The sequence below is a fragment of the Herpailurus yagouaroundi genome, unplaced genomic scaffold (genome assembly GCF_014898765.1).
Source record: "Herpailurus yagouaroundi ecotype Mexico unplaced genomic scaffold, PumYag 203, whole genome shotgun sequence".
Classification (NCBI taxonomy): Eukaryota; Metazoa; Chordata; class Mammalia; order Carnivora; family Felidae; genus Herpailurus; species Herpailurus yagouaroundi.
Genome location: NW_024412434.1, coordinates 23,100,103 through 23,124,605, shown reverse-complemented (window position 1 = coordinate 23,124,605; position 24,503 = coordinate 23,100,103). Strand labels below are relative to the sequence as shown.

Here is a 24,503-nt window from a genome sequence, read left to right as displayed (position 1 = left end):
TCGCTGTTTATTTAGTAAGTGCAGGAAGTATATCTTTTTTAGCTTAGCATCACAAAACCAAACAATTACAGGGGCAAGGCAGATAAAATAAAGGCTGGCAGGATAGGAACAAGGGTCATCTCCTAAGGGGCTCAGACCATTGTTAGAACAGAAATGTGGATCCAGTGTTGTTATATAGGATTTTTTTTTTTTCAAGAGAAGGTGGAAACAGGGCTTTTTATAGGAAACCTTCACCTTTTAAAAAATGCTCATAAATTAACCGTGCCAGCCAGTGGAGACCTCCAGGCTGCCAACTCTCAAACTGACTTGACTTCCAAAGTACAGCCTTGGATGTTTAAAGGTTAACATAAATGGCATTAGGGGTAGGTTCTAGGATTTAGCCGTCACTTCTAATGTGCACTCCTAGGAAGAGAAGGCGGCAGAACAGGTGGGGGGTTACAAACATCTCTCTTCTACCGACATTTAAGAGTAGGTTTCTCAATTCCTGTGGGGAATGACTTTGGAAGAGCTGGTCCGTTTGGAGACTGCTCTAAGCCTGAGTCTGTAGATTTTCTACACACCATCTGGTTCTTGATTTTGAAGGAGAACAGTAACAAGGGAAATTATAGAACTTGGTCTTTGAGAGCTCAGGAAGAGAGTAAGATCTCTGGAGCATCATGATGCCCATAATGATTTTTTAAAAAAGGGTTAGGGGCCCAGGGGAAGGCTACTATTAGAGCAAGTAGTTGGGGCCTAATTTTTGCAATATTTATAGAGAGTAGATTTGATCTAGACAGTTCTCCACTTCCATACCTTCCCCGTTTGTTTAGGAAGTATAATAGAAAGATATGTGGTTTTTTGCTCACAAAAACCTCTCTGGGTAGCACAGCGGACCTGTTGACAAATGAACTACATCATGCCATTTTTGGCATGAATACCCTGGTTTTATCTGACTGGAGGGGCCTGAGCCCAGGGCTGGAAACCCAACTTCGGGCTGGCCAGGGAGCATCACCGTGAGACTTTGGCTGGGGGCTAACCTGAGCTTCTGGAGACTTGTGGAAGTCACCATAAGAGGGGAACTCAGCCAAAGGACGAGAAAACGGCCCACAACACTGGTAGATGTTTTGAATGACGGGCTTTAGGCATGGAATGAGCTGGAAACAGTCCCCCATTCTCCCCTTTAAGGTAGTTGTATTGGGTTTCTGGTATTTGGTGACCTTGCTGGCTACACTCATGATTTAACACCAAGACCATAATGCCCACCAGCCATGTAAATGGACTTGGTTTCTGAGGTAAGGGTAGGAAAAGAGATTCCAAAATATATGTACTTGCTTGATGGAAGGGCCCTGTATTTTCAGTGGCTTCTTAACCTTGTTACAATGAATGGAATCAGCCACTTTTCATTACCTACGAGCTGGTTTACCCTCGATAGGTAGGCAGGACTGGCCAAATGTAAACATTTGCTCATCACGAATGTTACTGTCTGTTGACTGTACATTCTCTGCTTTGCAGGGATGTATATTAATTCCATACAGCAATTAGGAGACCAAAAAAGTCCCTACGTAGGTCTTTTAAAAAAAAATCTGTTTATAAAAAATCTTTGTTTCAACAGTAATACGATAAATAGTTATTTGTATACCTCGTTACAGAAGTTTATATGGGGGCTGAGGGTGGGTACGGTTGACCTAATTTGGAATTCAGGTCTTTTTTCCCCTAGAAATACCTTTATCTCCTGGACTAGACTGGATTAAAACACACTGGATTAAACATATCTGCATTTATGTTCTTTTTCATTAATATTTGCTGGAGTTTAGCATTTAAATATGAAGGCTACAGCCTCCCTGTAATTACAATTCCATATCACCACATGTATTCTGTGTTGCTTTTATTTAATGAAAAAACTAATTTCAAATCTACATTAAGCTAAGCTGAATAACAAAGTCTTAGTGAAGGAGGCCTGGTGGGTGGTCTTGTTTGTAAAAACATGGCTACTGTCCTTTGGCCTTAAAACTTCAGGAAAGGCACTTCAAACGGCTTCGTGTTTGCATGTTTCAGTGCCAGAGCATAGGAATAGACCCTGGCGTCCACTGTCACATGTTCTTCAGCTACCAGAGCTACAGGAAGCAAAGAATACAAGTTAGATAATGAAGAGAATAAAGGAGAATACCCCTTATCAATCAATCAATACAGACTGAGCTCCTACTATGTGCCGGTTATAATGCTAGATAGAGATACAGCAGTGAACAGGACCCCTTCTGCCTTCAAGGACCTTGCTCTAGTCAGAAGAGAAAAGGATATATAAGCAGGATTACATTTCCAGCAAAAGACCAGAACAAGAAGAAAGAATAAAGGCAGAAGATCACACATATCAGAGGTGAGGACTTGATGCGTTAAAACAGCAAAGCTGTAAGTCTATAGATGCAAATCACTACTTCTTTTAGAGTGCACTCTAGAGCGCTGCTGTGGTGACCCTTCAGTGCCTTATCTCGGGATTCGTGCGTCCTCTCTGCTGCCAGACAGCACCGATTTTCCGCCTACAAGTTCAGCCGCATGCACGACAGGACTGGAATTCTAGAGAATTCCAGAACAAGGCTGCGGGAGTGTACATCGTACCATAGGCTTTGAGGGGAACTTCTGTTTTGTTCAGGTGGAGGTTATCGGACCTGGAATCTGTCACTGGTTCTCCCAGCCACTAGTTTAGGCGCAAGGTCAGAGACACGTTGATCCCGGAAGGGAGGCTGGCGTCCTACTCCTCTGTGCAGGGCGGGGGCTGGGGAAGTGCTGAAAGCTATTCTGTGTAACCAACCGAACTCTGGATACTTTCCTCCCAATCTCTCAAATGCGACTTGTTGAATAAATTGTTTGATTACTATATTTCCAACCTAATAAAGCTAGGAAAACTGGTTCTTTCCCCCCTTCCTCCTCCTGTAGATCTGTCCCCATCTACCTTCCTTCCTCCCTCTCTCGCACTATGTACTGCCCCCTCTTCCGAGCCTAGATCCAGGGAGGTTAAGTTAGATGGAAGGGAGCAGGACGTTCTTTAAAAGAATACTTCTCTAATATAAAAATGCAGTAAAGACATATAGCATCTAACATTTAAGTCCTTTTGTGCTCATGCCTCCCCAGAGACAGGGGAGAGACAGACCTCTCGTTCCTGTTTCAGGAGAAAAGCCGGGAGAGGCTGTGGCACGCGTTCAAGGTCGTAACCCATACACGGCGGAACCTCAGACCCAGTCAGACCTGACAGACTCAAAGATGTGTTGCCCCTTACTGGCAGCCACAGCTCTCTGAGGAAACTAGGGCTTTCTCCAGTATGAACACTTCTCATTCGGACTGAGATCTTGAGGTACTTGTTACCTTAGGTCTAGTTTTTAAAAAGGCAAAGCAGGAAGGGAAGCTTTCTAGGAATCTGAATCACAGTAGTTCTTGGAAGCTCATATTTACTTTTAATTAATTAATTTATGAATTTATATTTATTTTTGACAGAGCCAGGGCACGAGTGGGGGACCGGCAGAGAGAGAGAGAGAGAGAGAGAGAGAGAGAGAGAGAGAGAGAGAGAATCCGAAGTAGCTCCAGGCTCTGAGCTGTCAGCATAGAGCCCGATGTGGGGCTCGAACCCACAGACAGTGAGATCATGACCTGAGCTGAAGTCAGACGTTTAGCCAACTGAGCCACCCAGGCGCCCCTCATACTTACTTTTAAAACAAGAGAGTCATTAGAAATAAAATTGTAAGCCACTGGTACTTACGGAAGGGGAGGAAGAGACAGCCCTCAAAGCCTCAGGTCAAATTGTGCTTCAAGTTAATTTTTGAAGTAAAAACTTTAAAACATTCAAGTCATGATGACTGTTCCTTTACAAAGGAGTGATCGGGGACTTAGCAGCCAGCATGGAGGAGCTCCCTCTGAAGGGTCTCTGTCACGCTCCAGTACAGCATATCCTAATGTGCCCACATAGGCTTACTGAATTTTTTACAAAATCCCTAGGAGATGGGCTGGCCAGAAAGTACACAATGTAATTTCATGACCAGTAATTTACTAGGGGTGACGCTGTTAGTTTGGTTCACTATATCAGCATGTTGCTCTTAGTATATAGCAGATACCTCAGTCTTTGTAGAAAGAATATTGTTAAATTCTCCTATAACTTCTACCCTGCACGAAGTACCATCCAACATGCTAGCATTTTTGAGGATCAGCTAAGAGATACCTACTTAGGCCTCTTCAGTGCCATGGATTAGCGACATGAGGTACAGAAGTTTTGGCTAATCTGCAGGAATATAGTTTTGGCTATTCTATAGAAAAAAAATCCCATTGAAAGCCTTCAACTTGACAGAGAATGTTTTGCTCATATTTTCAAACTCAGTGCCACCCAGAAAAGAAAATTATGGTTGGTTAACTGCAGTTCTCCAACATTTCTAGGTATTTGGCTTTAACGAGGAAGAATATAAAGAAATGGAATTATACTTAGTTCCTCACTGAGTGGGACTGGGGACGGGGAAAATTGAGAAAACTGGCAGTCTTAAGAATGCTTACCATCAAGTCTCTTCAGCAGGTCATTCTTTGGTAAGGAAATTACTTCAACAAATTCTAAACAAAGAAAGTGCAAGTGAAAACAAAGCTCCAGAATAAGAGAGCCTACCAGAACGCCACAACATGCCTGTAGCCATTTCCACTGCGCTAAGCCATACGCACGTCAGCCACTGCTGAGTTGGGTGACGTACCTCCATCTCCTGAAAAGAAACAGAAGGAGGACATTGCAGCAAGGCCTGCTCTGGTCAAACACTGGAAGAGGTTAGTGCAAGACATACCGAAAAGGGTCTGAGACTTCAACAGAGACCATTTTACCATTTTAACCATTTTTCTAGTGTTTATTTTTGAGAGAGAGCAAGAGAGAGCAGGGGAGGGGCAGAGAGAGAGGGAGACACAGAATCCGAAGCGGGCTCCAGGCTCTGAGCCGTCAGCACACAGCCCGACGCGGGGCTTGAACCCGTGAACCATGAGATCATGACCTGAGCTGAAGTTAGACGTTCAATCGACTGAGCCACCCAGGTGCCCATTAACCATTTTTGAAAATACAATTTAAAGGCATTAAATACATTCACAGTGTTGTGTAGTTATCAGCACTATCCTTCTCCAGAACCTTTTCAGCATCCCAAACAGAAACTCGGTGCCCATTAGTTTACTTTCTGTTTCTATGAATATTTTAGGTAACCTCATACGAGTGGAACCACAATATTTACACTAGAAATTTTTTTTTTTTCTTAAGTAAAGTCTACACTCAAATGTGGGGCCTGAACTCACACCCCCCAGATGTGACCGAGCCAGCCAGGGGCCCCTATTTACGCTTTTTTTGTCTGGCTTCCCGAAGCACTCGGCGCGACATTATCAAAAGTCACCCTACCACCGCAGGCACCAGCGTGTTTCTCTAACGGCTGGATGGTATTCCACGGGGCATCTACACCACATTTTGTGGGTCCACTCATCTGCTAGTGGACACTTGGGTGGCGTCCACCTTTTGGGGACTGTGCTGCTGACACTGGTGTGCAAGTCCCTACATGAGCTTTGTGCTTTGGGGTATAAACCTCCGAGGGGACTTGATACGGTGGTTCTGTTCACCTCTGAGGACTGGCAGGCTGCTTCACGGCACGTTAGGTGCCTACCTGCGAGTTTGAACACCGAACATTTAAAATCAGCTGTGATGGGCCCTGACACATTCAGGAGCCACCGAGGTGATGAGAAACGGAAGAACATGGCTGTGCTACCTGACACCCCCTTTAATGGGGTGGGAGATGACAGGGAACTGGCAGAAGCATCAAAGCTGGAGCCCAAACTTGCTAAGAAATCTAACAGAGCAAGGAAGTTTTTAAACGTTTCCCTAAGTACGGAACTCAGTGATAAGTACTTCTGCCATTCTTATAATACACACAAAGACACACATCTCTGATTCTGAAGGTGTTCACTGTTTCCTCTTCAGACCTCGGGCTCATAATCCTAAGTGGGAATAAACCCCATACAGAAGATAGGGAAATGTGAGAATTTAACATTTGTAAAGAACACCTAAAAATCAGTTAAGAGTTAAAAATGCTACAGGACCCACAATGAGCAAAACGGCCCAGAGTACTGAAGTATCTAGAACCCTGTTCCTCTTCTCACAAATCAAAAACCAAGGCAGTAGCAAGTTAACCAATCATCAGTGCGACAGAACCACCTTAACCGCAGCTGGTGCACACTCACCTGGCTTTGGCTTAGGCCTCACGTTTTCAGCATCATCTCCGTTGATAGTTACCGTCACGATGTGTGTGGTACAGTTTGTCAAGCCCGGATCCATACATACAGCTGTGGAGAGAATCAAACGCTCAAGTTCAGACACCGGTCCGACACGACACGTTTCATTACTTAAATGCCTTTGAAAGGAAACCGGGCTCATGGTTCAGTGCCCACGGAGCCCGTGCGGGAAAACTACACTCGGCCCGATGCACTCAGTATACGCTGTGGGACAGCACAGCATACGTGTTTCCCTCCAGAGTTCCTGGGTTAAGTGCGCTAAGTCTGGGGGTGAGACAGTGCTGACATGTTGTCAGGTCCTTTCACCACATTGAGAAAAAAAATCTAGTGAGGAGCCTGGCACGTGGATGAGGTAATAAAGCTCAGGATCTGAGAAACTCTGGAAGGTAAGCGAATTTCCCATCTCTTCTCCAGCTTCAGGGCCTCCTTGTTCAAACCTGCCCTCGTGCGGAGAGAGACTCGCCTGTAGACAGTGACCGAACCTAGTTAGGATTTCTCCTCCGTGGATGAGCCTCAACGCAAGATCCTTTACACCATGCACAGTGTAACGGCTGGCTAATTTTCAAGGGTCTGTCCCCAAGCGCACGCCTAGAGAGCAGTACAAACCTGGAGAGCACTCTGCCACATCACCTTTGTAGCCAGTTTCTTCCTCAAGTTCCCGAAGAGCTGCTGCTTCCGGGCTTTCGTTATCATCGATGAGACCTGGAAGTCCAAATCCTTTGTGAGGTGCGACAGGGAAACCCTCTCCTGACGTACTGCTGGGAGCTACGCGAGGAATCAGAGGACTGTGGGAAGCGGTTGCACAGGTGACACTGACTGAGGCTTGGAACTTTTCTAAGAGAAAAGGCACGGACGCCTGGGTGGCTCCGTCGGTTGCATGTCCGACCTTTGATTTCAGCTCAGGTCATGAGATTTTAGCCCCACGTCATGCTCAGCACTGGGCATGGAGCCTGCTTGGGATTCTCTCTCTCCCTCTCCCTCTGTCCTTCCCTTCCTCACGTGCTCACCCTCTCTCTCTTTAGAAAAGAAGAAAAAAAAGCAAAAGAATAAAACTGGAGGCAGAGTAAGTAGGTTCTGACAGCTGTTCCTCTTATTCAGACCTCGACTGTTCCCGTGGGCATCTCTGCAGCACAGACAGCGTGGACCCGTGAGGAGAGCTGGCTTGGTGCTGCTGTTGGCCCCCTGGCGCGGCTCATGGACCCGGCTCTGTGGCATGGCCCAGGAAGCCTGTCATTCTTTTCCGTTTTCCTCATGTGACCCTGTCACCTATCTTGCTTTCCTCCCTTGCAGAGCAATACTGAGGCCGCAGAGAAATGCCCGGATGAGGATCACCTGTGAGGAGGACGTAAGACTGGCGGACTGGGGGCAGGGGCCGTGCTCAGAGCCAGCAGTAACCAGGGAGGCCAAGTGGGGAGGACGGTAAACTTGGATTATTTCACAGACCCTCGCCTCGCTTTGGGGGGTCAGTGCATCTAAGAGTGCATTTGAGGGATATTTTTTTTTTCTTTAAAACTTAAAACCGCCGAGACACATAAAAAGGTGTTAAATGCCCAAGCACTGCTGTTCTAGGTGCTCGGCCCAGCGGTTAGGGACTCACCTGCAGGGAATTCTAGGCAGTAGCCTCCCATGGGCGGTCGGAACTGCTTCACCAGAACGATGCACTCGTAATGAAGTGTCCGCTGCAGCACTGGGATGACCGCCACACCTGTGACCAGGAGATAAAACCAAGGAGGTCCCTCACGAAAGGTCAGGGAGTACTTGGCACAGGGTCAAGGACCAAATTCCTGCCTACGCTAACCTCTGCCGAGACCTATTTCTCAACCTGCAGCAGCCAGGCCGTTTTCACTGATCTACGTGTGCTTGTATTTCCTTTCAGCAGTAAATGGAGTCAGTCCCAGTGTTTGTAGTAGATGCTAAGTTAGAGTCTATTGTTTTAGGATAAAGGACCTTTTCTCCCAAGAGAGAAATATTTTACTTACAACAGAACACAGACAAAACCCCAGTGCGTTCTGGAAAACACAAATTGCCCACAAGTAGTTCTTGGCTACCTCCCTCCACCCAACTCTCCCAACAGACCAAAACAGCAGCTGTGGCAGCTACTCTGTTTACTTCCACTAAAAAGAGAACAAGATGAAAGGGAGGAATGAAAGGGAAAAACAAAGACCTATTGCCCACTTCCCCCAGAGCACAGGTGATTCTCAGGATCTTTGCAGTCAGTGCATTTATGCCTAGAAGGGAATGTGAACTGAATGGATAGTCTCTTCTCCTAATTCCGCATCCTTCTCAATTTATAAAGCAACTGGTCCATCATAAAGTAGTGCCAAATATTTTTCCAAACGAAAGGCTCTCACCTAGGTCCTTTGAACAGAACACAGGATTTCTAGAAGTCCTATCTAGATGCAGTATGTGGCTTCAAATTATACTGACTTCTGTTTGGCTATAAATATTAGTATACCTTTCCCTCAAAAACACTGGGACTGAAGCCAGAAGTTATTTACAGAGAAAGCCTGATTTAGCCACAAAGCACTGCAAAAAGGAATACCAGACTTAAACATAAAAGACCATAATCGAAGAGAGCTGCTCTGAGGTCTGGGTTAAAGTAAAAAGAACCCCGCCTCTTGCAGTAAAGCACGGTGACTTCCTCCATGAAGAGTCGTAAGGGGTTTGCACTCCTACCATCGGCCGACTGCCCCTTCCTGGTCGTACGTTTCACCGTTTCCCACGTTCTGTTCAGGCAGAGAAGCAAAAACAAAATCACTAACGTCACAGAGGAGAATGCCCTTGGGTTTTCAGTCCACAACCAGAACTTTACAAATGCGAAGCATGCGAGTGTAATAATGATAATGGCCAAGGAGACCACGACAGTACAGGTCTATATGGGAAAAGCCAATTCCATCGTGCTTTCCTGTAGCTTCTGAAACTTCTTCTGAAGAAAACGTGCCACCCTATGCCTGACCCTCTGAGCGCTATCTAAACAGAAGGCCTACTGATCGCTTGAGCTGCCTTTCAGATCATTCACTGGGAAGATTTCAGTTTGATCCTAAATCTACAGGTTAGCAGTAAATGAAAGTATTGAACAGTCTGTGCAAATTAAGCTCCTAGGAGAATTCCAGCCTTTCGCTAAGAGGAAAAGATACTCTGCAGAATAGGAACCACTGAGACAGTTATTTATATGTGACCTAAATAACAATTTTACAAAGCAGGGCCGTCCCATTTACTAATTTGAAGAATTATTACATTTAGGTGAGTGCTCTAGTTTGCACGTGTGAGATCTCTCTTATCTGAGGGGAAAATGGTCCAGAGTGGAGAAAGTGAGATGAGGAACGGTAGGTTTCTGCTCCCTTTTATGGCTTTATTCCCGATGGGCTGTTTGTTTCTGGGGAACAGCGTCCCGAGAATCCGGTTACTGGTACAATGCTGTCTGAAGGGGAAGGACATATGAGGCAAAGTCCCCTTCACTCTCTTCTCCCTTGAACTGGAAAGAAGCAGTGGTAAGAAATGAAAGTGGAGAAGTTCAGCTTTGGATCTGAGTGGCTCTGGGGACCGGAGTAAGGAAGGCGTCAACATCCGCCTCCCTCCAGAAGAGCAGGAATGATGAGACGGGCCATGTGGGGGGAGCCTCGCACTTTTTATCTGGCTGGGTTGGACTGTGTCACGTTTCTGTGAAAGAAATCCCAGTATTTAGTCTAGTTAAAAAAACCCAAAAAACACCTTTCTGTAAACTGTAGATCTCTCAATATTATACCCAAATTCGAGCAGCGAGTGTGTCAAAATGGACCTGTGGAAGCCAAACGCTGCTGTGACGACTCACAACCATCCGACATTCCTGTTAGTAACAAGAAGCCAACCAACAAGCAACTCTGGTAAGTAAATAGTACAGATGGCAAGAGATGAAAACCTTTTCAGCATTCTGTGCCACCCCTCAGGGTTAGTCCTACAGACTGAAGAAGGCAGTGCTGGGAGGAGCCGTGAAGGCGCCATCCCAGATACTCTAGGAATAAGGGAAACAAAAGAGCAGCATGGTTATGGTTAAGATGATGTAAAATAACCAGTAACGAGCCATACATCGTGAACCGTGAAATATAAACGCATTTACACGGGATCCTAGAACAGGGATGCCCCATGGGAGCTCCGGTCATCTTCAAGGGACTCTGAAAGATGAGCGTCTGACCGAGTCAGACAATCTCAGTCTCCATCTGCCTACCAGCTGAGCGCACAGCCACACATCCCGTGAGACCGTTCCCTCCGGTGTAAGACTAGGGAATTATGAGTATGTTAGCTCAAAAGCCTCTTGTGGCGTTAGAATTCTGATTCTAGTCAAGCGACTCCGTTTTCTGAGAAACTGTCATAGGAGAAAGCTTGCTCTGCGTTCCTCCCCTGGTCAACAAACGCAGGAGGCAGAGGGGCACCGAAGGATGACTTCAGCTCTGTCCCGATGTCCACCAGGGGGCACACTGCCAGCATAGGTTTACACTACTAGACTCAACTCCGTATCCGTATCCGTGAATAACATGGTAGAACAAAGGATTTTCTAGCTGCTCTCATCCTTACCGACACGCTTTTGCATCAGGTAACAGATGAAACGTTTTATGAGTTTATACATCATGACCTATGGCAAAGCACGGGGATTCCCTCTTCAAAGCCTGACACTCCGGTAGAAATGTCAGTGCTTTGCCTACGAGCTCCCTGGAGTTCACGAGGAAGACCTACGCGTGCAAGAAAGGAGGTGAACATGCTATAAGCAGGCCACATAAGCAGGTACTCGCTAGGCTTTTCAGTGCATGCCTCAGCTACTCAAACAGACTCCCCGGAAGTGAGACCTGGACACGAGTATCCCGAAAAGAGTCTCCACGTGATTCTGATGCACGTCCCTGATTAAGAAATGCTGAAGGAGGAAGAGGAGTCCAGTGAAGAGATGCACCACCGGTGCAAACCAACACGTACTCTTTAATTAGTGTTAAGAGGCATATTTGTGTTACAAACCTTAACAGCTTAACGGGTAAAAGAGAGCCAAGCTGTATCACTACAAACTGGGTGCCAATCTACACTTTCACAAACATCAGTCCATTTGAACATACTGTGTTCCTTCAGGCTTGGGCCTGGCCACATTTCTGTATTGTATTCCTGTCCCCACTATTTATTTCCTGTTTAGTTCTGCACATCAGTCTCTTTAAACAAGTGTTCTGCCGAAGGCAGAACATACACTGTGTTGACGGGCGGTAGCATGGTTGGCTTTCTCGCTTTGAGGTTTTAATTTAAGAGTGCTATGGATAGCTTGATGTTTCCCACAGCTCTCCAACACTGGCCCTTAGGAATATTTTTGCTAGTTTAGCAGAGATAATTAAAGTGCTTTCAATTACTGGCAAGTCCATGTACTTCCATGCTGATGACAGAAGTATTTCCTCATGAAGAAACTCTGTATTCTCATTTGATCACTTAGCAAATGGAGTTTTTTTTTTTTTTTTTATGAATCGATATATCATGTTATCTGGATACTTTAATATTTAGTTACATTTTTATATTTTCTCATTCTATCTCATTCTTTTTCATATTTCACTAGGGAAATGTTTAATCTATTTTAACACTTTTTTTTCTGATAGTTAATTATAATTTTCAAAAAATTTCTTTTCAGGGCAGTGACAGGGGCCGAAAGAAAAAATTCTAAGCAGAAAACGTGGAAAACAGAAGAAAACAGGTTTACCACACAGATGCCATTAATGTTTTGCCAATTTTCCTTCTAGCCTTTTCTTATATATTATTTGGAAAGAATTTAAAAAGCATATACACAATTTCCTATTTTATCATCAACTTAATAACTTTTCTTAACTTGCTAGATTGTCTTCAGAATCTGCTTTGTAGATAACTGCATAGATTTTACCAAATGAATACACTAAAAAATTATTTCCCCATTTTTAAACTGAGAATTGACATACAATATTGTATCTGATGTGTACAACATAGTCACTCAAGTTATATACATTACAAGTCACCACAGTAAATGTAGTAACCATCTGTCACCCTACAGAGTTGTTATAATATCATTGACTGTATGCCTTCATACTGTACATATTCTTTTATCATGCTACACTATAACAATTATTTCCCCATTTTTAAGATGGTTAGGGTGCTTTCGATTTGTTTTTATTTTTTTAATTTTGTGAACATTTTTCATGCATAAATCTGACTCCAAACAGTCTCAGGAGTGGGATTACTTGGATTGAAGGGTGTTATATCTTTACGAGCAATTGGTACATACTGTGAAATGTTTTGCAAAGCTTTTTTTCTTTTTTTCCAATTTACGTTTCCATGAGCAAGGTGTAAAGCATGTAAGTTTTACCTCAAACCCAGCAATGTTCTCTCCTTCATCCTAATTTAGAAATTAAAACCTGGTATGATTCGGACGAGGCAATCTGGATTGTTAATTACTTTGCTGCTTTATTGGCTTCGATGGGGTTCGGACCAAAATTTCAGGTTCATACTAATCTACTCAGGGAGAATGGTGTTGAAATCAATTCCTGATTAGTTAATGTAACAAACTTACAATGTGATTGTATTCCGAGATGAGAAGTGATCCAAACATTCTGGGAGTGGGAAAATACTGAATTAGATTTCTCATTTAAGATCGAGTTTACAATAAGAAAAGTATCAGAGTTCATGTCAAACAGTAAGCGGAGACCCCGAGAACCAGAATACTGAGCATTTTACAAAAGGGAAAAAAATCATTTACCTTATTTTACCAGTAGGATCCATGTACGTTGTTTTTTCAAGCTTGACCCATTTTCCTTCTGAAATTAACTAAAAGGAGACAATAAGTTGGGAGGCTTTTAAACCGAGGATTTTATTTAGAAGGTGTGTTTTCTTTCAGATTTTCTCTGTGTGGCCCTCCCAGGGATCACGTTTCCCTCCCAATTAATTAGTGCAGGTTTTCAGTTCGAAGTATGGAAAGCTATCTTCCTGAAGGGTGGTTCTGCTTCTTTTTGGAGTTTTGGAAGTACTACTGAGAGGTGAAAAGAGATGATAGTTGAAAAAAATCCTGGCGGCGGGGGGGGGGGGGGGGCGGCGGTTGTAGGTAGAGAGGGAGGATGAAGAAGTGAGGGGTTTTCTGGGACCCAGCGTTCTATGCTCTGAGCCTGGGGCCCGTCACACAGGTATGTTCAGTAGGCAGAAAGTCCTCGCTGGCGTTTTAGTCAGTGACGACATGGGAAGGCTGACTGAGGAGACCGTGTCCATCGGCTGCATTTCCAGTGACACGTGGGTTTCCCACCCGACCTGAGACGGGCAGCCCACGGTCATTGTGCCGAGACACCGAGTTTCGGTTACGAGGACTAACGTTCCCACGGCACTGTACTGAACTGAGAGGGGAGTTTCGCTGCGGACAGAAAGCAGTAGCCTTTTTCTTACTGTCCCATCTTTAACTTCTGGCCGGCAGCAACCTAGTAATTATCAGCAGATCTATTCACAGACAACATGGAAAGCTTTTTAAAGCATAAACAACCGCAGGAAGGTGTCAAGATCAGAGTTCCAAGATGAAGGACTTAAAATTTACCCATTCCAATGGTTCCTGCAGGAAGAGACTTATTAAAAGCTACACTGAATAACATGTAAGACGTACATTAGTTCTGGAATTCAGACTACAACTAACAACTTAGGTTTTTATTGTTCTTAAACATATATACTGAGACCATACACAGCTAACGAAGATGCGAGGCTTAAGTATGAAATGTCTAAACCCTAAAACTCCCAGAGGACTAATTCTTCTACCCGGGCAAACTTTTAATAAAATTTGAGACTTTTTGTACGAAGAGCCAAAATCCGCTTTAAAACAGTCTCAATTTCACGAGTGCATATAATTAAGAGATACACAATTGCTCCCACACAAGAGCAGAATGTCCCTGAGTCCTAAAAAGGGAGCAGGAACAATGTTTAAAACCCGTCTTTAAGAATTAAATACAATCATTTGAAACGGCAGTCTACACATTTCATTTGGACTTGGCTGTGTGTGGGGAGAGAGCAGGGTAGTGAAAAACAATTTATACCTCCTCTGAAATAATAGACTGTTTGGTATTTTGAGAAGGATCCGCTGGTTCTTGGTTTTCCATTTTCAAACCAGTCAGTCTTTACAATGCTCAGGCAAGAAGTTCACGCTGTAAGATAAGATTTGTTTAGGCTACAGTTATTTTTCCGAATTCAACATTTGAACAGAGGCTGCTGGTCAAAGTACTTCACATGGTGAAAGACTTATTTGTCATCAAAGCTGCTTTGATCACGTGAGCTTGGGAGAACTGCCCTAGAGGGAAGGTCAGTGCAGAGGCCCCAGGAAACATCCAAAAAGAACCAACAGCCGGCCCAGTGAGATTCAGCCCATGTGGGCTGAGCTCCTTCTGGGCGGGCATCAGGCACTTACATATACATTCTTGCATTTTCTGACTCCAAATTTAAAAACTTTCCAGGGTAAACAGTTCAAAAATTGTATACCATTCCTCACTCCCACCCCTTAACTACTGTCCCTTATCTACCCTTTACAGCTCAACTGTAAGAGTGGCATGGGCTGGCTTTTTCTACCTCCCGTGTATCTTTTTTTCTTTTTTTGTTTTAAACTGGTAGTAAATGGATATAATACCATTTTGATAATTTCGAAATGTGCGGTTCAGTGGAATTAAACACAATCCCATTGTGGCCCGTTCACTTTGAAGTTTTAACACATTATCAGAGTCACGGTTGTCCATGAGCTGACAAGTACCACCATGTCTGTTGTGGAAAGAGAAGGCCCCCTCTCTTTTGTTATCCACTACTACGTCCTCTATTCTTGGCTTATTCTCCCGTTTGTACCCTGAATGTCTCAAAATCTTTTTCTGCCCTCAAAATGGGCTGAATGACCTGGCTGCATACAGAATTATGGGCTGAAAGTCACTTTCTACCAGAAATATGCAGGCACTGCTCAGTTGTCTTGCTTCTGGTGCTGCTGCTGTGAAATCTGAAGCCATTCTGATTCCTGATTCTTTTTCTATGTGGCCTGTTTTCTTTCTCAGGAAATCTGTGGTTATTCATGCCTTCACGTAGACGTTATTGCATTGGGTACTCAAATGGGTCCTTCTTTTTTTATTGAATGTGGTGGACATACGATGTTATATTAGTTTCAGGTATACAACATAGTGGTTCAATGTTTACATATATTATGAAGTCATTCCCATGCTAAATCTACCACCATCTGTCACCAAAGTTGTTACAATATTAACTGTATTCCCTACGCTGTACATTACGTCCCCGTGTCTTTTTTATAACTGAAGTTTGTACCTTTTAATCCCCTTCCCTTATTTTGTCAAGTGGGTCCTTTCAGTCTGGAAACCGTACTGCGCTTATGGGGAACTTTTCTCGAATTATTTCACAGATAATCTCCTCATTTTCTCTATTCTTTCTTTCAGGAACTGTTGCACTTCCTGAACTGATCTTCTGTCTTGCCCTTTTCATTCCTATTTTCTGTTTTCTTGTCATTTTAAAACAATTTATTATTTTTATTTTAGAGACAGAGAGAGAGCACGAGCAGGGGAAAGGGGCAGAGGGAGACAGAGAGAATCTGAAACAGGCTCCATGGTAACCAAGATGGTGTGGGTACTGGCATAAGGATAGACATATAAACTACTGGAAAAGAAACTCCAGAATTAAACCCACAGATTTATGGTCAATTGTTTTTTGTTTTTTGTTTTTTTGAGAGAGAGAGCGCGCGAGCAGAGTAAGGGGCAAAGGGAAAGAATCTTAAGCAGGCTCCATGATCACTACAGAACCTGATGTGGGGCTCAATCCCATGACCCTGGGATCATGACCTGAGCCAAAATCAGGAGTTGGGTGCTCAACTGACTGAGCCACGCAGGTGCCCCTGCTTAACTGATTTTCAACAAAAGTGCCATGTATTCAAGGGGGATAAAAAAATAGACTTTTCAAGAGATTGTTCTGGGCCTAGATACATACATTCATAAGGACGAAAATGAACCTCTACCTAACACCATATATAAAAATTAAAACAGATCAAAGATCTAACGTAAGAGCTACAACTACAAGACTCTTAGGGGGAGAAAAAGTGTATATCTTCATGATCTTAGGCAATAATCTCTTAGATGTGACACATAAACACAGGCATTCCAAGAAAATGCAGATGAACTGGACTTCATCAAAATTAAAAACTTGTGTGCTTCAAAGGATACCATCAAGATGGTGAAAAACTACTTACAAAATGGGGGAAAAATTTATAAATCTGATAGAACTCTATCTGAAACATGCAAAAAAAAAATCCTTAAAACCCAGTAATTAAAAAGACAAATAACATAATTAAAAATAGGCAAAGGACTTGGATAGACATTTTTCCAAAGAAGATATACAATGGCCAATAAGCACATGAAAATATGTTCAGTGTTGTTAGCCATCAGAAAGAGGCAAATCAAAACCACACTGAGATACCACAGTTCACCCCTATGATGATGATTATAATAAAAGACTGATAATAACAAGTGTTGGTGAGGATGTGGAGAAACTGGCATTCACTGCCAGAAGGCATACAAAATGGTGCAGTCGCTTCGGAAAACAATCTTACAAAGGTTAACCACAGAGGTCCCATGTGATCCAGTAATTTCACTCCTAGTATATATACACCCAAGAGAAGTGAAACGTGTTGTACACAAACGTTCAGAGCAGTATTATTTGTAATTTCCAGAGTGGAAACCCAGATGTCCATCATTTGCTGAATGGATAAATGAAATGTGGTATTCCATTCAATGGAATAATATTCATCCGTACAGGGGCCCCTGGGTGGCTCAGTTGGTTAGGCATCTGGCTTCAGTTCAGGTCATGATCTCACAGTTTGTGAATCCCAGCCCCCACTGCCAAGCCTCCTTGGGATTCTCTCTCTGCCCCTCCCCCACATGCATGTGCTCTGTCTCCCTCAAAATAAATAAACTTAAAAAAAAAAGGCAATGAAGTACTGATACATGCTACAACATGGATGAACCTTGAAAACATTAGGTCAAGTGAGAGAAGTCACACACAGGCGGCCAAATATTGTATGATCCCATTCATATGAAATACCCAGAATAGCAAATCCAGAGATACAGAAAGCAGAGTAGTGGTTGCCAAGAGACTAGGGGGAAGGAGAGGGTAGGGAGTGACTGCTTATGGGTATGGGGTTTCTTTTTGATGAAAAACGTTCTAGAATTAAATAGTGGTGATGGTGGCACCATCTTGGAAATACACTAAAAACCAGGGGATTTTACAATTTAAGAAAGTGAATTTTATGGTATGTGAATTGCATTTCAATTAACAACAATCACCTCTGCAGTCTTAAAACCCCCAAGAGACAAAGAGTTGGGTTGTTGAAAGCCACCTTAAATCTCAAGGTTGACAAAGCCTGGGAGTCTAGTTCAAGGAGCCCTGAGTGACTGAACCCAAGCAACCATTCTACCGTTCTCTGGGTGTATATTTTGCCTGATATTCAACACGTATTTCTGTTGTAAAATTAAATGTATTTCTGTTGTATTATTAAGATGTGATCAATACGGTTCCTGTGGATTATTACGTGGGCAAGCCTACGATTTCAGTTTCCAATAAGGACTTTGGCAAAGAAGCAAAACTTGAGGCCCTAGGTAAGAAAAAATGACTTTATGCTAAAAAAATAAAAACCACTTAATAAAGATGAGAGAAAGAAATGTTAACACATTTTCACACTCATTTAAACCTTGAAGAGATACGCACAAACTGTATTAATGTTTGTAAAAAAGCACACACACAAACCAACATCAAGTGTGTGTCTTAGGTAACTCGGCTAAAGCACCCTGCAGCAGACCCACTGGAAGTGAGGCCGTCTCGTGCTGCGAGGACACAGCAGCGCACACGACAGACAAAGGTCCTGTCCTCCAGGGGCTCGCTTTCTGGTGGGGGGGGGGGGAGGGAGGAAACTGAGGAACAACATACGTAATTTATGTCAGAGCCGCTAAGTTTACGGAAAAAGGCCAAGAAGAAGAGTGGAGAAGATGGTGGGGGGGGGGGCGTGGAGTGATCAAGAAAGCTCCCTTTAATTTTGTGACATTTGAAAGTAATAAAACAGTAAGCTATGTGGACATGTAGAGGCAGTCATTTAGCTACAGGCATATAGCATAAGAAAACCGGCAGTGATTCCTGGTAAACTTTTAACTAGCCTTGGTTTATACATGACAAATAACGTACATTGTTAGAGGCAATCAAAACAGCATGAAAACTAACCATGAGCTAAATCAAAGGTTGGCTGCTCGTCACTATTTGTGGTCTCTACACCCAAATAAAAGAACTTCATCTACCTAGATTTTTATCTTCCAGATTTCCATTTCCTTTCATTAGTAACAAATACATCAGAGAAGGAATTATTTCCTCTGCTTTTAATTCTAACACTTAAAAGAAAATAACCTTTAGGCAACCAAGCGACCCCATTTATTATTGCACAACGTAATCTGTCCAGAATGATGCAAAATACTTGGATTAATTTTCTACCTCCTTTTGAAAAAAACATTTTTTTTAACATTTATTTGCCTTTGAGAGACAGAGAGAGACCGAACGCAAGTGGGGGAGGGGACAGAGAGAGGCAGACAGAATGTGAAGCAGGCTCCAGGCTCTGAGCTGTCAGCACAGACCCCAATGTGGGGCTGGCACCCATGAACCGTTAGATCATGGCCTGAGCCGAACTCTAACGCTCAATTTACTGAGCCACCCAGGCGCCCCTCTACCTCCTTTTGAAAAATGGTATTTTGACCCCGAATAACTTTTCTGTGCTTACCCAAACTTAAAAACAGCGAACTGCAGACCTCACAAGTATAAGCACCACCAGAAGTTCATAAAGGAAGAGCTAAATAATCTGTCACTTTTTCTATGAAAAGGGTTCTTAATCTGGATTGCCCGTAAATCTAGACAAAATGGAGAAAGTCCCCCAGCCCCAGGTGAGTGTCTTTAGAGGCAAAGGGGCCACCAGCTCCTTTAAATTATCTGCTAGGTCTCCTTATCTTTGTATCTTTATAGCTTCCCTTAGATTGTCAAAGGGATTGTTGATGGCCCACAGGTGAAAAAGTACTTTTCTGAAGGACTGCTCCTCATCTACTACTCTTCATTTAACCAGGTTAAACTCCCTTACAAAACAGTCTCCGTAATCAAAAGCTGGATTTTTGGTCAGCAAATGTTAAGCTCTAAACAGTTGTTTCAACAGATCATATTAAAAAATACTGAAGCTAGAAATGTTAGAGAGCTAGAAAAACAAAAAACAAGCTACAAACATAAATTACATGAAAGAAAAAAACTGGCAAACAGGGCTGGGACTCTCTAGGGTAATTACTTGGAATGCAATCAGCCCCAAGGGGCAACAGTATTTCGTAGCAATCTGCTGACAGTGTAAATAACTGGAAAAAAAAATGAGGTTAAAGGGTGATTTCCAAAGTATATTATTCACCCTGTGATTCCCAAAATGTTCAGGATTATAAAAGCATCTCAAAAATGCTACTGAAACAGAAAAAGAGTATTATTTTTAGCAGCATTTCAAAAACAGAAGCTAAATGGTGCCATTTGGGGACAGTCATTACAGGCAGTCATTACACGTAGGCTTAGGCAGCGCAGAAACAAATGAGGCTCCATTGCAGCCTGCGCCCCCCTCCCCTTACTGTGACAGAGCTTTCCTGAGCTTTCCTGAGCTGACTCAATGCTATTTTGAGAGTTAAAAGTAAAGTATGAATTTTCTCCACTTCATTAGCTAGCATTTCAAGTCACCTACATTTTACTAATATGCACATTAGACTTAAAATAATATCCGTATACATACTGTTGAGTTGTTTTAATTCACATAACGCATTTTCGCTTAGTTTGGTCTGAAACACCGAAGGTCTATGATGTGTTAGCTGTATGATTTTTCCAGGGCACAAAAAACTCTAGTGAGGGAAAACATCAAAGGACTGTTAGGAGGGCCATACAGTGATAGGCAGGAAGCTAGCTGGCTTTATGAGCATGGGCAGTTCAAACATTTGGGTAGGTATATGCTAAGCGTAAACTGATCCATATTCCTGCCTTTGGGGACCTTATAGTTCAACTCGAAAAGAACCAGAGGGTATGCCTGGTTCTCTACGACTATCCTAGAGATAATGCGATATCAGGGTGTTTTAAGTGCGTGACAAATCACATCCACTTGGGAGGCAGGGAAAATCGTAGACTTTGAAACGGCTGCTACTAAGAGGTAATTAAGATATGATTTAGATACCAAGAAGGCAGGGAGAACATTTGAAGTAGAAGGAACCAGATGAAAAACAAAAACACTAGCTGGGGGAAGGGTTGAGAAAGTACAGTAGAGTTGGGCAAACTCTGTTGTTCTCAACCTTTCCCTCCCAACCCCCTCCAAAACAAACAAACAAACAACACCTGAAACCAAGCCCACACATATAATGGATGATGTTAATACTTGCAAACTCATTTCCAAGGGCTTGCACAGATTTGGCTGGATGCCTGACCCTCCCCCAAATTTGCGGGCAACCTAACTGGCATGCCACAAACTCTTGTTGCTATGTAAACTCCTCTTGAGGACAGCACTTAAATTCTCTGCTCCAGGGAAGAAGGGAAAGGGTTACTTTTTCACAACCTCAGGTATTTCAGTCTTAGTTGCAAGAGCTGGATTCAGGTTAAGAGGGAGGGAAGTTCGCACTCAGGGTTGTCATTATTCAGTTATTACCATATCGGAATCCTTGCAGTTTGCTGAGGTTGCAAAGTGAAGCAAAAAATCACAAGAAAAAACACGCTGGCTCCTCTCTCCCAGGTAAAAACTAAATGTTGGAAACACCATTTATACTCAACCAAATAAAAGGTGTGGAAACTCAAATCATGAGCAAAGCTTCTGATGAACCAAAGTCAGGCAGTCGGAACAGTTTGATGAATAGATTGAGACATTTACAATAAGGCATTTTGAAAGAAATTAAGTGGGAAAGGGTTAATTTTTGCAAAGAAAAAAAAATTTTTTTTTTGCAAAAATAACTTTATGACCTTGTAAAGTCAAACATCAAATGCTCAGGCCTGACCAAGATGCCATTCTACATTCTTTCAGAATAATTACACAGAAAAAACACTTGATTTACAATGAACAAATAATCAATTAGTATCGCTACATTTAAGTCTTGGTTATAGTCATAAAACTTTTAAAAATTCAGTTTTTTTTTTAAGATGATATTTTGAGGGGTCCTTCTTTGGTACCACTTATGGTAAAATTTCGGTATCCACATCAAAAGGATCCACTTCATATGAATCTTCCTTTGCTGACATCGATTATCTTGATAATGAAGACTTCCTGTAGTGAATTTGTTAATTATGGAAAGTCATCGAGTTTCTTTTCTTTTCTGGCAGATGTGGGGTTGGGTGGGCAAAGAGGTAACTAACATTCTACTGAAATTATGCTACTTGGTGATTTATAATCATTACATTTAGTTCCGGCTGGGAACTAATTACCCTTGAGAAGGTTAATTGGTTACAGGCCTACAGTAATGAGACCAGCAAAGAACCACGAGTCACAGCCCAGGCAAGAGAGAATGTAGGTTTGGTCTAGGGTGGCCGCAGTGGCAAGGAAACTTGCACATGACACCTTATTACTTGTCCTAAACCAGTGTCTAGGGACAGGGTTTCCAAAGCTACTGCAAGAAGATGTTCTTAAAGGACATCGGGACATCAGGAGAAAGGGGCAGTACAGCATTCAAACATGGGCCCACTAAGTTTGAGATGGTGGCAAGATATCCAAGCGGGTAAAACCAGCAGGTAGATGGAAATATTAATTTAGAAGGGGGATTCAAGGAAGGAAATGTTTTTCCATTATTTAATTTGGAATTGCACAATAACCCCCCCTTCCACAATCACTTAACTGTTGATATTTTCAGGCATGCATGAGAAAAAGCAACTATTTCCATTGTTGTAAAGGTTTTATTGAAGCAACTTGAGTATAAACACTTCATGGCTAAGAAAAGACAAATATGGTGGCTAAAAAATAATGGAAGGGAATTTAGCTGTATCCTTTCCGAATACTGGCACATCTGGTTGTAATGTTGATTTATTTGAGGCTGGTTAAATGTGTAACTAGTTACTTAAAATTAACTGTAATCCTAAAAAGTCACTGAACACTGCTTCTCAAGTATAGAGCCTGAATAGAAGGCATCTGTAACAAATTCCTTCCCTGCAGTGTTTATATTTAAGTTTACAAATTTGGCTGCTTCGGCACAAATAACTGCAGCTCTGTATTAATGCTTTGCAGCTGCCTCAACCTCGACACTCAGGTTTCCTGGGCTGCTAACATACTACTCCGCCTGGAGTGACCGTGTTCCCAGTTTCTATTTCCTCCTATACATCTATTGATTATCTTCAACAGAAAATACCTTATCCCAATTCACCCCAGCACTGCTAATATTTCCTTCAGCAGTAACCTGTTGATTTCCAAGTCAAATCAAAACAAAACAAACATTTAGAGGGACTGCTCCAACCCCCCCTCCCCCACATCAGGTCTCTCCTAAATCTGGCAGTCTGGCACTATTCTCCCAGCAATATATGGAATATTGCTTCATTGCCCCTCAAAACAGACAGAACTGCATAATCTTGGCTCTCAAAACACTTACGAAAAACTACTGCCCTCCCCTCCCCCAGAATATACTGCAACATTGTAATTTACCTCTGCTTGGAAAAATGTATCTTTAAAAGTGATGCTCCCAACTAAACCACTTAGCCAGTAGCATTTTTGAGAAAAACAAACCATTGAACTCTTTGGGGGAAGAGCTTTTCACTCCAAACAGGCAGAGGATCCTGTAATTATCCTAATGAATACTTTTCTACAGAGGCCCATAGTCGGTGGGCTTCCTGCTTTCTAACCTAAAACTGCTTAGCCCGGAATGTTCAATTAAAAACAAACAAACAAAAGATTTAAGTAATTTCTACACCCAACGTGGAGCCTGAACTCACAACCTGGAGATCTCCGGAGAGCGTGCAATTTGAAAAAAAAATACCTAAAATACACGCCCTTAGACAGACGTGACTGGGGCAAGTCCAGGGCATGTAGTTGTAAGAAAGCTAGGTTCTAAAAGGCATTTCTCAGCAACTAGAATCTGATTCTTTTGAAGACACAAACAAAAGTTTACTTTTAAAATATGCTGTTGTCTCGTAGCCATCTGATAACGTCATTACGGAAGAGATAAGGAAAATAACGGAGTGGTGGAGGCAAGAGAAGGAAAAAGAATGATACTGCAAATTTCACTAGACTAGAATTCTTCCAGTCTTATGATTCCAGCCTGGCCCGGCTACTGATAAAATCTGGCTGTATTTTTCCAGGCTGTTACTTTGGCAGGGCTGGAATAAATGAATTTCACGCTCAAAAGAGACTCCTCTCCCCTTTCGTCGGTGTTCCCAAATTTCTCTCTCCTCCTCTACCTTCAAAGTCGAACCCCCAGGAGCGTACGGCCAGGATTCTCTCCCTATCTCTCCTAGTTCCCCTCCACGAACGAAGAGGTGCTATCATCCTCTTTGCAGATGCTTCAAACACTGCACTCAAATGAAGTTAATTGCAGTGGTTTCCTGCTTTTTCTCCGAATAGTCCAGGCTCTTCTACCCCAGTCCCTGGTTTTCTCTAAGCTGGCCCTCCTTTCCGCGCCTTCGCAGCGGCCGCCTCCTCGCTTCCCGAGTCGCGCACCCAGTCCGCAGACTGGGACACGCGCGTGGGGCTGCCCGCACGCACCAGATGTGCTCCCTCCCTCTTCCCCAAAGAGGGGATTGTACATGATTGGCCCGCGCCCAGTTACCTACTCCAAGGTGTGGGGTGAAGGGGAGGGTACTCCTTTGGGGAGGGGGACGAAAGAAGAAAGCACGAAGCCGAGGCAGCAGTCTCAGAAGACACCGGTGCTACTGCTGGAGTCAAAGCCTCACCTCGCGGTGATGAGGATGTGCACTCGGCCCCTCCCGGTACCCGTAGAATCCCCGCCCGTAACCTCGCCTGAGAAAGTTACCTTCCGGGGCGGGGCACTTCTTAGAAGCCGCTTCTCAACACTTCCGGAATTCCTTGCCCGGGACGCGAACGCCTCGCGTGCGTTTGTGCGTGTGTGCGGGTACGAGTGACTACTACAAGGACGCCCCGCGATTCTCCTCCGCTCCCTTTTCTGCTACTGCCTTCTGGCTTGATGGACCGGAAGAGTCCTTGAGCCAAAATAGCTCGGCGGGTACTTCCGGGACGGGAG

General features: G+C 43.3%; 1 protein-coding gene across 7 annotated transcripts; it reads right to left on the bottom strand.

Annotated features, from left to right (window-relative positions):
* Window positions 1-1,750: 1,750 nt before the first annotated feature.
* On the bottom strand, window positions 1,751-24,383 carry NUDT5 (nudix hydrolase 5). 7 transcript variants are annotated; one of them, XM_040451443.1, is made up of 10 exons: window positions 24,276-24,383; window positions 14,298-14,405; window positions 12,989-13,056; window positions 8,938-8,987; window positions 7,859-7,966; window positions 6,868-6,963; window positions 6,211-6,312; window positions 4,698-4,706; window positions 4,510-4,563; window positions 1,751-2,093 (listed from the first exon to the last, which is right to left on the bottom strand). In XM_040451443.1, the coding sequence occupies exons 2-10, from the start codon at window positions 14,358-14,360 to the stop codon at window positions 1,984-1,986; spliced, it is 660 nt and encodes a 219-aa protein (XP_040307377.1). In that variant the 5' UTR covers window positions 14,361-14,405; window positions 24,276-24,383; the 3' UTR covers window positions 1,751-1,983. The 7 variants fall into 7 exon arrangements, with proteins under 7 accessions (XP_040307377.1, XP_040307380.1, XP_040307378.1 ...); XM_040451446.1 differs by lacking the exon at window positions 24,276-24,383 and adding an exon at window positions 24,076-24,242 and having other exon boundaries at window positions 6,892-6,963; XM_040451444.1 differs by lacking the exon at window positions 24,276-24,383 and adding an exon at window positions 24,072-24,241.
* Between the last annotated feature and the right edge of the window lie 120 nt (window positions 24,384-24,503).

Bases quoted from the DNA above. Each gene is read 5' to 3' on its own strand.
- NUDT5 (XM_040451443.1), bottom strand. From the start codon at position 14,360: ATGGAAAACCAAGAACCAGCGGATCCTTCTCAAAATACCAAACAGTCT. The intron at 13,057-14,297 runs GTATAAATTGTT...GTCTCCTTTTAG, and splicing joins AGTCTATTATTTCAGAGGAG to TTAATTTCAGAAGGAAAATG. The intron at 8,988-12,988 runs GTAAATGATTTT...CTGCCTGAACAG, and splicing joins GATCCTACTGGTAAAATAAG to AACGTGGGAAACGGTGAAAC.